At 58.2% G+C, this 16,186-nt stretch overlaps 1 protein-coding gene across 1 annotated transcript; it reads left to right on the forward strand.

Moving 5' to 3' along the window:
• The first annotated feature begins 32 nt into the window (after positions 1-32).
• On the forward strand, positions 33-13,918 carry TTI1 (TELO2 interacting protein 1). Its single transcript, XM_074920216.1, has 7 exons — positions 33-2,445; positions 2,918-3,097; positions 3,885-4,033; positions 4,836-4,976; positions 6,321-6,525; positions 7,238-7,325; positions 12,421-13,918. The coding sequence occupies exons 1-7, from the start codon at positions 147-149 to the stop codon at positions 12,635-12,637; spliced, it is 3,279 nt and encodes a 1,092-aa protein (XP_074776317.1). The 5' UTR covers positions 33-146; the 3' UTR covers positions 12,638-13,918.
• The last annotated feature ends 2,268 nt before the right edge of the window (positions 13,919-16,186 follow it).

The following is a 16,186-nucleotide window of genomic DNA, read 5'->3' on the forward strand; positions in this document are numbered from 1 at the left end:
GCCCGCGGCTCCCGGGCAGTCCCGGTGCCGCCCGCCCGCTCCGCCCGCAGGTAGGCGCGGCCGTCCCGGGGCCTGAGGGGCCGCCCCGGGGCCTGAGGGGCCGCCGCCGCCCGGCCCCGCGCTGGGCCAGCCCCCCGCCGCCGGCCATGGCCGTCTTCGACACCCCCCAGGAGGCCTTCGGGGCCCTGCGGCCCGTCTGCGTGCAGCTGACGAGGGCGCAGACCCTGGAGAACGTAGCGCGGCTGCGGGCCCGCCTGGCAGGCGTCAGCGCCCCGGCCCTGCAGGACCTGCAGGAGTACGTCCTCTTCCCCCTGCGCTTCGCCCTGAAGGTGCCGGGGCCCAAGCAGGAGCGGCTGGTGCAGAGCGTGGTGCAGTGCATCTCCTCCGTCCTGGCAGCAACGCGCGTGAAGAAGCAGGAGCTCCTGCAGGAGCTGTTCTCCGAGCTCTGCACGTGCCTGTCCCCCCCTTCCAGCTCCGGCAAACCCGCCTGGCTGTCAGAGGAGCTGAAGCTGGCTGTGATCCAGGCGCTCCACACCCTGATGCATTCAGCTTACGGGGATGTTATCTTGTCTCTGTATCAACCTTCCACCCTTCCTCTCTTAGGATTTGCTGTATCTTTGCTTCTGGGCCTAGCGGAGCAAGAAAAAGCAAAGCAAATTAAGATCTCTGCTTTGAAGTGCTTACAGGTCCTAGTTCTGCAGTGTGACTGCCAGGAGCACCGACACCTACGTGAAGACGAGGCACAGCAGTGTGGGGATTTGTTTGCTTCCTTTCTGCCTGGGATTTCTATTACACTGTCTCGGGTTATTACTGGAGACATCAAACAAGGTCATAAAACCACTGTTTCTGCCATCAGACTCTTTTATCTGACTGTTGGCTTCGTAATGGCTGATGCACAGCTAGCCAGAATCCCAAAGAAAAAAGAAAAGCTGCCAGTGGAACAAAGCAGAATATCAGAACTAATGGTCCATAGAGGGCCTGACTGGAGTAAGAGTACTGCTGAAAAACTCTCTCTCCTCCTGCATAAAATAGTTGAATTTTCTTCTGGTCACCCCCACTGGAAGGTGAGACTGGAGGTGGTGGAACTGGTCCACCACTTACTGAGGAGCTGCGGCCAGGCGCTGGTGGCCTCCTTCAGTCACCTTTTAAAGGCCGCGGTTGGGCTGGTGAACGATGAAAGCAGCGAAGTCCAGAGCAGGTGTAAGGAGGTCCTGCAGGGCATAGCGGAGCAGAGGATCGTGGCACAGAACAGGGCTCTCGCCGACGTCCTCTCTGAGAACCTCCACTGCCTTGCCACGGCTCTCCCTCGCCTGATGAACTCTCAGGACGACGCGGGCAAGGTTTCCACGCTGAGCGTGTTGCTTGGCTACCTGAAACTGCTGGGCCCCAAGATTAACCTCGTCCTCAACTCCGTGTCTCACCTCCAGCGTCTGTCCAAGGCGCTGATGCAGGTCCTGGAGCTGGACGTGGCAGACGTGAAGGTGGTGGAAGACAGGCGCTGGGGCTGCCAGGGCGCCTGCCAGCCCTCGGGCTCCCTGCAGCGTGGCCTGCAGAAAGGCCGAGCTCAGAAGAAATACTTCCGCTTCTTCACAGAGGAGAGAGTTTTCCAGCTCCTTCAGCAAATCTGTCGTGTTCTTGGCTACTACGGGAACCTCTATCTGCTCGTGGATCATTTCATGGGGCTGTACGGCGAGTCCGGCGCGTACCGGAAGCAGGCGGCGATGGTCCTCAACGAGCTGGTTGCCGGAGCTGCCGGGGTGGGAGTGGATGTTCTTCAGGAAAGGGAAGTTCCGCCGACCGTGGATGATCTCAGAGGGTCTATAGTGTCCATTCTCGACGAGTACACAGACCAGGCCAACTGGTACTTGATCACCAGCATCGATACAGAAGACATCCCCCAGGAGCAGCCTGTGCTGTGTCCAGGGCTCGCTGCCCGTCCGGGAGGTGCGTGCGGGAGCGTTCTCCTTCCGTCCCCGGAGCCCCACGTAACGACCCGCGCCCTGAACAGCAACATCTGGCAGATCTGCATCCAGCTGGAAGGCGTCGGCTGCTTCGCCGCTGTCCTCGGGAAGGAGTTCCGGCTGCTGCTGCTGTCAGCTCTCTACCCAGTGTTGGAAAAGGCTGGTGACAAGACTCTGCTCATCAGCGAGACGGCACTGGGGACACTGGGAGACATATGCGAGGCCTGCAGTTATGACTCCTTGCAGTGTTTGATTAATGAGAATTCTGACTATCTGGTGAATGGGATTTCCCTGAACTTGCGCCAGCTGGCACATCAGCCCCGCGCTGCCCAGGTCCTGGACACTATGCTGAGACATTCCGACGCCAGCTTGCTGCCACTGGTCGAAGATGTGATCCAGGACGTCCTGTCTGCGCTAGATCAGTCTCACAGTACCCAGGCCTCCACTTTCCTCCGGGTCCTCCACTCCGTTATGGCAGCTTTAGGTATCTCCATGATTTTACTTTGCGTCGGTCAGCCCTGCTGTAACAGGGTACTTGTCCTTGACCTTCTGACTGGCCGGGGCAGACTGCAAGTACCCGAGGTACTGCAGCGTGACGGCAGCTCCGCCCTGCGTGGTGGGCCAGCTCTGAAGCAAAGATCACCCGTAGCTTCCCGTCTCCACAACTGGTTTCCATTTGGCCTGCAGACTTGCAGGAACGTGGCCCTTCATGGTTGGGAAGGGGTGGATTTGCTGCTCCCATAAATGTTCTGTAGAAGCACACGGAGTGTATTCCCTCTTATATCGGGGCTTTAACATTCTCGTGGCCTCGGGGAGGTCGCAGTGATGTGACTGCAGGTGCCTGGCACTGTAGTTCCCTCCCGTGAGACTTGGTTGTCACGTTTGTCCCAGGGAATCCGTGGTGCCTTGCTGGGGGCTCGTGCCCGCGCGGTGACGTGTCTGTGCCTCTCTTGCAGCGCAGTGGTTCGGATCCTCCCGCGGTGGAGAGGAGCAGACAGGCGAGCGGCCGCGCGGGGCCTCGTCCCAGGGGCAGCAGGTGGTGACACGGCAGGAGGTGGAACAATTCTTCCGTGACTACGTCAGGCAGAAGCAGATCGCAGAGGGCAATCTGCCTGACGCAGGGGCTGAGGAGGCAGGTCGGTACCGCGCGCGGACGGGGGAGAGCGTGTTCAGCTTTGAGAAGGACGGTGACCTCTGAGGTTTCCTCTTGCTAGACGAGGGACGTGGGACCAGGCCGGAGTCACGCTTGCTCCAGACCGTCCCAGGCCGGCTTTGAGCTGAGCTTATCTCATGGAAGGTGCTGCTGGGGCTTCTGGCTTAGTTCTGTGCTGAGGCGGGGAGTGGCGTTCACAGGCTGAGGCTTGTCTGGCTCCGAGACACAAGCACACTTATGTTTTCCCTTACTTCATAACAGGTTATTTGGGTTCAGGACCCAAAGTTTCCTCTTTCCAGGATCCTACTGCCTTTCTCTCACCCTCCCTGTACCATTTTCTCCTGGCTAATGATGCCACCACTCCTGTCTCACTTGGCCCTGGCAGGCCCCGCAGACATTCATGTAGGAAACTTTTTAGTCTTTACTGGGCTATGCTGCAATCCTGACCTTTAAATAGTTCATCTTTAAATACCCAGGCTTTTCATTTTTAATAAAAATCAATGGGAAATAAGTCCATGGTGAGGAGAAACTGCAAATGTCAGACCAACTGCATTGTCCAGTAATGAAAGCAAACCTTCCCTAGTCCCACACTCTTAACTGAAGCTGACACTTAACTCACATAACTCAAGCATAGACTCGATTCTATCTAAATACGTTAAAAAACGCCAAAGGCCTCGCTCAGGAATTAGCAGAGCAGCTGTGGGTGGGTATTGTGATCTCCCAGAACTTCAGCTCATGTTCATGGCTTCAGTAACGGTTTTGTCTTCCAGATGAGGTTCCCCCTCCTGCTAAACCGGAGCAAACCCACTCTGAAACGGGGGGAGAAGCCCCGCTGCCCAGCCACGCTCAGCTGGCCAAGGAGGTGATGGAGAGATGCATCCACCTGCTGTCCGACGGGCGCCTCCGCGTGCGCCTGAAGGTCAGTAACTGCGGGCCCTGGGGAGAGGTGGCCCCCGCGGAGGGGGCTGGTAGCCCGGCAGCACGGCACGATGGGCACTGGCCTTCCTGCCTTGAGGAGCTGGGCGCTGCCTCTGCTCACCGGGACAGACCCCCTGGGTGTGGCAGGGGAGGGGGGATGCGCTTCTGGAGTAATCGGGTTTAGCACCGGCAGCCGGGCTGAGCTGAATCTTAAGGGGGGCTTAAGATGGATGCTTGTGACAGTCAAGTCTTGTGCCTCGGCCTTTGGTGGAGGAAGCAGAAGCATCTTTCTGCCATCTAGGTCTCCCATCCCCCTTCCCCAGATGGTAGCACACAGGCTGATGAACATTTTTGAAGTTGCTGGGGTGATGATAAGCAGGGCTAGAAGCCTGGGTTTTCTTTAATTATGAAAATCCTTTGAAGGTGGCCTCCTTTTAAACTGCAAAGCAAGACAGAAAATGCAGCAGTGAGGCATAACCCAGATTCTTAGCACAGAGGCCCCAGCCCTCCCAGGTGATCCTGCTGCCACAGGACTGGTGGGGTCCTAGTGTGCAGCCCAGCTGCGGGGTCAGGCAGGAGCCATGCCCTGGTTCCAGCCCAGCACAAGTTTTGTCACTGTGCTACTTGTCCCTTTGCGAGCAGGCCTGTGCCCTGTCCGGTTCTCCCAGGTCACGCTGAGGTAAAACCAATCCCTTCTGCACTAAATCCTCCTTTCTCCTGGCTCCCCGGCGTGACCCTGGGGACCCACCTGACCGCCCGGCGCTGCACCGCTCTGAAGGTCTGTTCCTGCCCTTCCTGCCCAGGTCCTGGACGTGCTGGAGCTCTGCGTGACTGTGCTGCATCCCCACGGAAACCACCTGCTTCCCCTGGCCCACCGCGCCTGGCCAGCTCTCGTCCCCCGCCTGACGAGCGATGACCCTCTGGCAGTGCTCAGGGCCTTCAAGGTACAGCAGCGAGTCTCTGCCAGCAGCCTTCAAGCTGGCGCTTAGAAGGCAAGTGGGGGCATTGCTGTGGCCCGGGGGAGAGGCACTCAGCTCGGGGGGGATTTGTAAGCATGGTTCGGAACACGGGGTCACCACCCTGCAGGCAGTGGGCTTGGACCACTCCCACTGCAGCTTGTCCAGAGATAAAACCTTGTCGCCCTTCCTGGGGAGCAGGGGTGTGAGTGGTTGGTGCAGGGAAGGAGGAAACAGTTCTGTCACAGCCTGAGCAGCTGTCAGAAGCACTGTAGAGTGCAGCTTGCCCTTGCTGGGGCCACAGTCTCAGCACTCCCCTTTGGAAGCCTGAGACTGAAGAGGGGAGGGATTGTTTCACCACCGCGGCGTCAGCAGGGAGGGGAGAGGTAAAGCGAAGACTTAAGTCTCGTAATAACGTTATTAAAGAGCTCCCGACCACGTCAGCTGCGGCCTCTTCCCGACTCACAGGTTGGGCAACAAAGCGTGTTTCCAGAGGTTGCCAGCCCCAGGGTTTCACGGGGCTTCCACTGCTGTGCGGAACAAGATTCATTTTGGAATCCTGCAGTGTGAATAAAAGGAGTTTTGATTCCCCAAACTGAAGAAGCCACACGCTAGAGTTTCAGAGTAGCCACGCCTCACACCTGCCTGCCCTGAAAGAAGGGAGAGATTGCTACACAAAACTAATTAACTCCTGAAAAGTTCAAGGGATCGTTGCAATTAGCGCTGAGTTTGGGGATTGGTAGGAGCAATCTCCTGGTCCTGCTTTCCTGAATCTGGGGACGGGAGCTGCGGTGTCAGCGTACACCAACATAACGGGCGTCTCTGCCCTGCACAGCGAGCCCGCGCCCTGAGGGAAGGTCGCAGAGAGAACAGGGCTTCGGCCCCAGGGACCCCCCTTTGGTTTTAGGTGTATTTAAGGCCGTTGTGGTTTTTCTCCCGGGCACACACCGGTAGTGCTGGGTGCCCTGTGCTGTAGCTGACGGGCCTTTCTGTTTGCTGGCGTGCTTGTAGAGACGGACAGAGTCCCCCACAAAGGTGATTTACATTTTAATGGCGTTTTCCATCAGAGGCTCCTCCAGCTCTTCTGAGTACGAGCTCAGAAGCTCCTCTTACCTTTCCGGTGCTGGCAGGAGAGGTGAAACCGGCACGCAGGGCGCGGGGCCCTCGGCCGCTCGGTAGGGGAAGCTGCGGCAGGCGCGGTCACTCGCTCCCAACTGCGTAAAAAACCCATCAAGGGAGGACAGAGCCTTATCCCCCAGGCTGGCGGGGCCGCCGAGCCCCTCGCAGCCCCGTGGTGCGCTCACCCTGCAGTAAGTGCCGCGTGTGCCCTAGGTGCTGTGTACGCTGGCCCGGAGGTGCGGGGACTTCCTGCGGCAGAGGTTCTGCAGGGACGTGCTGCCGCAGCTGACGCGCTCCCTGCTCAGCCAGGCCCCCGCCAGCGCCAGGGCCGGGCCCGTCTACAGCCACACGCTCGCCTTCAAGCTGCAGCTGGCTGTGCTGCAGGGGCTGGGTTCTCTCTGCGAGGAGCTGGACATGGGTGAGTACCGGCCCAGGCTGCGTGAGGCCTCGGGCAGATTTCCCTCTTCTCCTTTCGTTTCAACTGACCAGGCCTGCGCTTGCTCCTTACCCTTCTGCTGCCCCTTGGGATTGATTTCCTGATCCTCTCCAGCCTCGTCCCACTCGGGTCCTGCTGGGCCTTAGTCTCTTCTCTCCGAGAGCTCTAAAGAGGGGCTGGTCGCTCTTTACTCCCCGGGAGACAAATGGGAGAGAAGATGCCCAGCCCTTCCCGAACCTGGCAGCTCGTCTGCCCTGTGCGTGAGAAGTGGGTACACAGTGGGTGCAGCTAGGCCTGTTGGGCCATGCTTGGTTCTTAATTAACTGAAGAACTGGAGCCCAGATGAGACTTCTGGTTAACTTCACTGGTTCCATTTTGGGGTGTCTCTCTGGGTCACCCTTTAAATGCAGCACGTCACATTCTTCTACTGAATGAAGCTCTCAGAAATTCTACTGGGTTAAGCTTCTGGAGCTGACTTTGATGAGGGAGAGGGTTTGCTGGCTAGTTGCTCTTTTCCTCTCCCAATGCCCTTGATTGCTTTCCTAGCTTTGCGGCGAGGTGAGGTCAGAAGAGCTCTGGGTCAGACAGTTCAAAGGCTCAGAAGCCTCTGGCTGCCAATTTAGAGCTGATTCTGTTAGGCAGCAGCCGCTGAGTAAGTTACCTCCTACCCTCCTTTTCTGTTCCATTTCTGCAGGTGAGAGTGACCTGAATAAGGTGGCAGATGCCTGCCTGATCTACCTCAGTGCCAAGCAACCCGTGAAATTGCAGGAAGCTGCCCAGAGGTAACTTCTCTTAAATGCAGATGTGTCAGGTGTACAACTAACGTGGGATGGAGGGAGCATGGCAACCCCGTTCCTTCAGCACCTTTCCCATTCCTCCCTCTGGCAAGTTTGAGTCCCGCAGAGCAGGGTCTCTCGTGGAAGTTAACCCCTTTCTCTGGTGAAGCATCATTTGCTACCCAAAACGAGCTAGAGAGGGTCCTGGCCCACAGTCACAGTTGACTTTCAGATTGCCTCGTGCTGCCTTTGGAGGCAGAGGGGGACGATGTGCTCCGTGCTTTTTTCCAACCACTGCCTGTGCTAAAATACTTGGGGCTCTTGGCCTGCTGGTGGCATAAAAGTGCAGAGGGGCTGACAGCTGTGCAAGAGGATATGCCAGACATTCCCATGTATTTTATCACTGCGTACCTCCCGCGGGCTGGGGGATTTACTTCTGCCCTCCTTCCCTTTTCCCTGGGCGCCTGCGATCACGCCAAGCCAGGCCCTGCCGGGCCGACCGGGCTTTGTTTGGGAAGCTGTCAGTCTTGGCACCAGTCTTGCTCTGAGAAGCCTGGGGGAGGTTAAAAGAGCACAAACAGTTTAGGTGAACACGCATCAGCTCTGTGAAGTGTTGACAGACACACTTTGCTGCTCGGTGTTCGAAATCCTGCTCAGCATGTTCCTGCTGTCAGGATAAGAAATCGCTGTTGTCACACGGTGTCACCTGGAAACAAGGCCGGAGATGTCAGCGGGCGGGAGGAGCCCGCCTCTCCCTTCCCACGGGCTGTGAGCCTCTGCCCAAGGACGGCTTCGAGCCCCCGGGGCTGCGGCGGGGTCAGCGGGGCTGCGGATCCCTCCCCTCCCGGGCAGGGGCTGAGCAGGGCTTTGTGTGGCCGTGCAGCAGCGAGAGGGAGGCCGCGCTCGGAAGCCGGAGCCGTACCTTTGTTTGCGTTCCTGCACTGGGGAGAGGAGGTTTATTTTTACCTTCGTGGCTTTTATTGCCTCGCAGCAGGCTCCGGCAGCGTTTGTTCTGCGGAGGGGTTCTTCCCTGTAGGCTCACAGACCCCGAGACAATAAAGCCTTGGTCTGGGTAAGCAAGGCTGGAATGGAAAGCAGAACACCAGGATTTAGCTAGGTATTTGGAATCTTAAGCTTTTAAATCATTAACAAAGCAGTCTGAAAAGCTGTGCAATTTCCCCCCACAGCAGGGGTGGGGGGAAATACTGAATTAGCCCTCTGATGTGATAGGGTCATTAGCAGCTGTACTGTGAAGTGAGCTCACTGCTGTTGGAGGAAAAGAGCAGCAAAGTTCAGGGCAAGTAATATTTTTCTCCTGTATATTACTTTTATTCTATTTTAAGAGGAAAATGCTACATGTTGCAGTGCTCCCCTGGTGCCTTTGATGCACCATACACGACCCGTTCCACTGAGCAAAGGCAGGTCCCTGTGCCCAGCTCTCACGTAGCCCCGTTGGCCGGACACATCTCTGCAGAGGCACGCGCCTCGCCTGGCCCGCGGCTTCTTGTTTTCTTGGGTCTGGTGGGGGTTTCAGTTTAGTCCTGTCTCATCCCTGATCTCGGAGCCTGGGTGGATCAGTGAAACGTAGCCCAGTCACTCTTAACCGTAGTGCACACGAGAGGAGGCTTTGGCTTGGCAAAGTCAGAATTAGTTTGGCCTGTAGCGGTCGGGCCCGGCGCCAGGGTAAGGATCACACCTCTCAGCCGTGCCTCAGGTTCCTTCAGCTGCTTCACCACCACGTTCCTCTCGGCTCCGGTCCTCTTCCTTGCTCTCCACGTGCCCAAAAGTAATCCTGCAAACTGACACGGGTTGTCACATGAAAGGCCCTTTCCATCTAGGCAAGGGCAGTGTCATCAGCCCAACGCACGAGAAATTCTGCATTTTAAATGCTTCTATAACCAGACAGAGCAGAACTAATCTGAGCCACAGCCCGAGTGCCAACATACGTCACATAACTCAGCTTTATCACTGCAGAAATCACACAAGGTAACAAGATGTTTGGAATCAGCTTGCCATATTGATTTACGCTAACTGGCCTTTCCTCAGCCTCTTGGATTCTTACTCAACGCATGAGTTGTGACCTGCCAAGAACAAGGTCAGGTCTTACAAAGTCAGTTGGAGCTCCAGTAACTCCCTGAACCAAGTGAGGGTTCTGTAGGCATGCCATAGGCTAAGCAGGAATTTTTGGCCAAGGTGCTAGAGCCACAAAAAAAAAAAAAAAGGGAAGTTTTGGCTGTCACCCAGGGATGTCATCCTGCCCCAAGGAGGCTGTGTAATCCCTTTTATGGGACCCTGTAGTTTTATGAGATGAACCAGTGGGAGTAAGTGAATTTTGTAACTGCGGCTTCATGCAATACTCAACAGGCAAAAATAGACACTGAGAAAAGAACTCCAGTGTGTCTGAGGAAGAGAAAATGGGACAATAGGCTTTTATTATAAGATGACTGCAGGGAGTGTTCCAGGAGAGGAATATCCAAAGCTTTAAAAAAAAAAAAAAAAATCACCAAAAAACCTAAACCTACTGAAGCAGAGTTTGGGAAAGCCAGGGAACACCAGATGTGTCTTGCCTTTCATTGAAAATAAACCAGTGCAGCTGCAGGTAAAGTGGAAACCCTGGAGCAGCTGGGGGGGTGCGGGGCCCAGGCATGGGGAGAGGGAAGTCCCGTATGTAAATCGGAGCTTCTCTTCAATTTGTTAAACTGCATCGTCCCTGAGAAGCTTTTCACTCCAGGGGAAAAAATCTTTGGAGGCAAAGAGATTAAGAAATTGTCACTGGCCCCTGCCAAGGCTTCACAGCTAGTTCTGCCTTTTTTCAGTTTGAAGTGACTGTTCTGAAATTTACACTTGATTCCTAATAAATGTTTACAGCCCGTGAAGTTTACCATTCGACCTTTCAGTCAACAGTCTGGATAGGAATGTGGGGTTTTTTTTTCCACGATGCAGAAATAATTTCCCCAGCTGTTACTGAAGCCTGTAGTGAACTGGACCTAGTTAGACATTCAGCAGAGATGCAGAAGCCACAAAGACTTGCCCTTTTGCCAGCCTGTTTGCTGTGCCGTGGCTTTGCTTAGAGCCTGGGAAGAGATAAGGCAGCAGAATAGCCCAACTCTGCTCTGTGCTGGTAGGATAAGTCGTTTAGCACAACTGGAACAAATATGAGCTATTTTTGTGCCTTTTTAGATAGCAGAGATGATTATGCAGCAGCGTACCACTTCTGGTTTGATTGTGTCCTTTATTGGGTACTCATTGACAGCTGTCATTCACAGCCTGGGCTGAGGGACACAAGCAGCCACCTGCCCAAGACAAAATCCAATAAAATGATATTTAAGTCAAAAAAAAGGCAACAACAGAAAACAAACCTGGATTAACCCCAGGATTCTTTGCCATGGAAACAGGTTGCTTAGAAACTACCCCAGCGTTAGTTTGAAAATGTAAAAGTCAAGTTCCTTAAGCTGCAGAGCACGCCAGGTTATCGGGAGATAATCGCAGCCTCGGGCCGTTGCGGGCACAGGAGGCAGCGGAGCGCTCGGGACCGGCCCGAGAGTCCGCGGGGGGAGCCGGGGGGCAGCGCCGAGCGGCGCTCCCGGGGGCCAGCTCCACTCCCCCGTGGCCACCGGGAGCAGCCGCCCCAGCAGTAGCCCATCGCCGGCCCGGCGAGCCCCGGGCGAGCTCCAGTGGGAGTAGGGGAATCTCCCCGGGCGGCCCCGGCCGAGGAGGGGACGTGGCGGCACCTTCCGTCACCCCGCTGGGACCCTGTGCCGAGGGACGGGCGAGCGGCAGCGGCAGCCGGAGTGTAGTGAAGAGGTGAAGGAGCTTTCTAGTGCCTCCCTCCCATTTCTGTGGGGTTTCAGGTGGCCCGTGGCACCGCGCGCCCTTCCAGAATGCCGCTAAAAGGGATTTCTGCCGCTTTCCGTAGGAAGCAAGCTCGCTTCAGGGATAAAAGTCCTTTAGGGAGAACTTTGGGCAGCGATCAGGTCTGGATTTTGTGAGGCTTTTTTGCAGGTGATCTCTGATTTTGGAGAGGGGAGTTGTGGCCTGTGCTTCTGGGGTGGGATGGGGACGGACCTGCCCTCTGGTTTCTCCTCCCGTTACCTCACCCATGGCCTCACGATTTCAGTGGAAAACAAGATCTGGAGAAGCGTGGCCAGGCCTTGCAAAGCTGACCCCTAAGCCTGGGGGGTGCTGCGGGAGCAGAACACTCGGCACCGTGCAGTCAGGGCAGCCTGCAAATTCTGGTTCAATTTTGTATGTGACACAGCCAGAGAACTTAATACCAGCTAAACCAAATACACCTTCTGTGCATCAAACCCTGACACAGACCCAGCTAAACCCAAAGGTTACAGCGGGGACAGTAAGTGTGGGTCACACAAACCGGCCAAAGCCAAATCCCCGGCTTTACCCGGGGTATTGAGATTCAGAGTGGGAACCATCGAATGCTTTACTGCTGCTGGAGGAAGCTGTCATTCCTCCCTTCCTCCATTCTGTTGTTAATGAAGGTTGGTGGGTTGGGGGGTTTTGTTTAAAAAAAAAGAACCACAAGGTGCTGCGCAGAGGGAAGAGGATTTGGAGGCAGGTACTAAGGTACCTCAGTGCAACATTCCCCTTCACCTGTGGTGAGCCTGGGCCGCTCTCCTGAACCACCCTGGGTTTACCACCTCTGGAAAGGGGGAGCAGGGGGGCTGGGTTGACCCCTTCACTCCCTCAAACACAGGGAGGGTGTGAGCAACATCTCCAGCTCCCTTAGGAGCTGTGCAGGGGGGCAGGACTGCAGCCGCCTCCGGCGCCGGGCAGGCCGATGCAGGCAGGCGTTTGCCAGCAGCCGCCCGCGACGCCAGACCAAAGCCCGGGTCAGTTACTCACCAGCTGCCTGTTCGGTGTCACCAACTTCCCGTGTAGCAGAACAACTGTTTTTCTCCCGCTTCCAGTAGATGTAAAACCACCGAACTCCTCTCTTGGGCGCGGGAGCCATTTTAATGGTGCTCTCTGATGAGCTCAGGTCCGTTCACTGCCAAGGCTGCGGACATCGGCGCTTTCCCCCTGCCGGGGGCCAGTGGAAAGGCTTTTGCCTTACTCTTTCCTTTCTTCCCGCTGTTTTCCAAAGCGTTTTCCTCCACTTGATGCACATGGACCCTGACAGCACCTGGCTCCTCCTGACCGAGGTCTGCTGCCCTCACCAGTACGAGCCCCCCCACGCCAGCCTGCGGCCCGTGAAGCTCCGTGGGATGGGGACGCAGCGCAACGAGTTCACCGACAACGTGCTGCTGCTGCTGGAGAGGCTGCAGCGCCGGGAGGGCGAAGGGGAACCGTCCCCTCCCTGAGAGACCCGCACAGCGCCGGGAGGGCGAAGGGGAACCGTCCCCTCCCTGAGAGACCCGCACAGCGCCGGGAGGGCGAAGGGGAACCGTCCCCTCCCTGAGAGACCCGCACAGCGCCGGGAGGGCGAAGGGGAACCGTCCCCTCCCTGAGAGACCCGCACAGTGCCAGGAGGGCGAAGGGGAACCACCCAGGTAGAGCTCACCTGGGTAAATGCTGCCCTTTGGGCCCCAGATCAGCCCGGGGGCAAGGGAGGGACTGCCCGGTCTGGGGCACTGGCTGAGACACCCTCCCCATCGGCAGAAGTTTGGGGTTTTATTTTTTTACAGTGTTAGAGGATGAGGGGGGTACACTGCCCCGGTTCCTCCAGACTTCTCTGCTCGTGGTGCTGGAGAGAAGGCCAAGGGTCGTGGCACATCTATTGCAAGTTCTTCAGTACGGGGAGAGTCATCTTCCAGAAATGATTTCCCAACACTCGGTCCTCGGGTGGTGCCCCTTCAGCGCCCCCCGCCCCTCTGACCTCCCCACAGCAGAGAGATCCCCTCCTGTTCTCAGCTGGACAATGATCCCCAACTCAAAACAAAAGCTCTTCTGGCCTTAACCCTTCCCAGGGAGAGATTCCAGCTTAGGGATCATTAAAAACCTTTTCTCTTTAAAACCGGTTAATATCAGAAAAAGTTAAAGTGCATTTCCAATCAATTCCTCACCAGTATCACTGGCATTCTCTCAAGCACCGAGGCTGTTCTGGCCGTTCGCTAAGCCTGGCCGCCGGGCGCACGGCGCTGCCCGACTGCCCACCGAGGGCGAGACATTCCTCAGAAGAATCACCCCCCCGGCCCACGGGTCACAAGTGGAGCAAGAGCCCTGCGGGCTCCCCGACTGCCGCCGTTCTCAGACCTCTCAGAGGTTGAGCGCCCACCCCGAGGAGAACTGGAGGAAGCACCCGCCCCGGGTGGGGCCACACGCGCTCGGACGGTGACGTCGGGGGTGAGCGCGGTGGCACCGCGGCGGGACCAGGGTTTGTGGAGCGGGTGCCACAGTGAGGGGGGAGGGCGATGGGTCTTTGGGGTCTGCTGGGGGCGGGGGGGGCTCCCCTCCAGAGCACAGCACAGCTCGGCGCTCGCCTGGGGGCTGCTGTCACGTCGCTGGGACTCGTCACCTTCCGGGTCTCCGGCAGCCTCCAGGCGCTCGGGAAAGCTCTCTGCTGGTAAAGCAACAGGACAGAGCTTGACTAAAGTTGGAAGCAAGCTCAGAAATGCAAAACCCAAAGCAATAAAGACATTGTTACGTGGAACGGGCTCTGTGCATCGCCACGGGGGATCCCGGCCGAGCGTCCACCACCCGCTGAGGCCGCTGCTGCCGCCCACCCCCTCATCTGGGGTTACCCCACCTTGTCTCCCTGGTTTGGCTCAGGCTTTACTCCTGGTTGCTTCTCCAGGAAAAGCACAAGTCAGTGGCTTTCTACCAGGTAGGACAGGGCTGCAGTTCAGCTTTTACCCTTTTATGCCTTTTTAATGTATATTCAGTGCGTAACGCCGGGTTGGATTTTGCACAGAGGAGCCCTTTGGAGCTGCTCTGACGGGAGGACAGGAGAGGCAGAAAGGTGAAATATTACCTTTGGTCCCCAAAGCACCATCAAGGGGGGCGGGGGACGTGCAGAATTTTCTGGACTGTTGTAGCACTTGATAAACCTCATCCGTCAGGTGCTGGGGCTCACCCGTGACCGAGCGGCGGCACTGCGCTGGCACTCGCTGCTCCCCGGTCCCCTCCCAGCCCCCGGGCCAGCCTGGCCAGCAGCTCAGCTCGGCCACCGCCTTCCCCGGCCGGTCACGGGCTGCGGCGCGGTGAAGGGATTTACCACACGTGCTCCTCCTGCTGCTGGAGGAGCCCGGCCTTGCCGGATCCACCTCTGCCGAGACAAAGCAAGATTAAAAGAAAAACCCGTAACCTTTGGTCTAGCTTGCTTTAGAATAAAGTTGGAGACGTTTCTGAAAGGAAAAGCATAAAACCAACCGGCAGCCGCAGCGAAACACCCCACGATGCCTTTGAGCCCGCCCGTGCCCACGGCCCGGCACAGCACCGCGGGCGGGAGGCTCCGGGGCCTCACTCACTCCCATGCGAGTCCTTGCTCCCACCCCATCACGGCCCCCCCGTGTCCCGCTCCCGGGGTGTCCGCAGCTGCGGCTGGAAGCGGTTACAGCACCGGGGGGCTGCAGCCCCCAGCGCGGGCTCAGGCACGAGCTGCCGGGATGTGCCCGTGGCCGGGGGTCTTGTGGCACCACAGCGGGCCGCAGGCCGGGCGAGCAGGGGCAGGCAGACGAGGGGATTAGTTCTCTTAATTATCATCGTCCGCAGGTAATGGAGCTGGTGCGGGGGGGCGGCTGGAATTGGCTGCATCATTGGGAAGGGGGCTCCGGCATGGGCTTCCCAGTGCCCCCCAGTGCAGCCGCCCAGTTTCGGGGTTGAGGGATGCTGACGGGGTGCGGGGGGTGCTGCCACACGTCACACAGTGGCACTGGGACAGCAGGTCAGAGCAGGGACTGGGGTGCTCGGGTCCCCCCGACAGCGAGGGCACGGGGCCGCCACGTCCCTCGGGAGGAGGGCGGGAGGCACCGCTCTGTCCCCGCCGTGACGCCCCTTCCCGGCACAGAGGTGCTGTGTCCCCCTCCCCACGCCGCGCCCTTCTGCTGGGCGTTACTGGGCCGGGCCGGGGGGCTGCCGCGGGCTCCCCCAGGCCACGCTCCCGCCCGGCCCCGTGAGCGGGTCGGGGCGTCGGTCACGGGCTGGGCCCGGGAACCGGCCGCATCCCCCGGCCGGGCCCGGCACAACCGACTGCCCCGAGGGGCGCCCGCAGAGCCCCAGCGCCGGCGCCCACCCGGGATTCGCCCCCCGGCCGCCCCGCCGCAGCCTCACGCCGCCTGTCACGGCTCTTCTCAGCTTCGTTATCACCCCGGCTTTATTACAGGCAGAGTAAATTGCTTTTGTCTGGAGCAGGATAATGGCCGGAGGAGTGACGGTGTGGAAATGGCATTTTCATGAGGCTGGTTCCTCCCCAGCAGTGACTTGCATATTAAGCTCAGCCCGTTTGCAAACGAGCCCAGGGGCTCCTCCGCGGCCCTGCCCGCACCCTCCTCCCCGGGCGGGGGTCTCAGCACCCGAGAGCAGCACCCCGGGGTGCGGGGGTCCCAGGTCCCCCCGCCGAGCACCTTCGCCCTCCCGAGGGGACCCGCCAGCTCCAGCCGCCCCCCGGGATCCCGCGTCCAGCCGCTGCCTCCGGCGCAAACCCCGGCGGGACCCGCACCCCGGGGGGGGACGCGGCCCTCACGCACCCCCGGGGCGGTTCTGCCGCCGGGTCCCGCACACAGACACCAGGGCCCTCCCCTCCGCCTCCCGCGCCCAGGATTTCACCGAAACTCGGCAAAATTAATCTCTCCTAATAAAACCCGTTATTTCTAAAGCTCGCCTCTAGGTTTTGCAAATTACTACAGCACACGGCAATTTGTTTACTCTCCATTTGAGGTGATTTGCAGCCTCTCACCCTCCCCAGAGCGGCT

This window comes from Athene noctua, chromosome 16 (assembly GCF_965140245.1).
Source record: "Athene noctua chromosome 16, bAthNoc1.hap1.1, whole genome shotgun sequence".
Taxonomy (NCBI): Eukaryota; Metazoa; Chordata; class Aves; order Strigiformes; family Strigidae; genus Athene; species Athene noctua.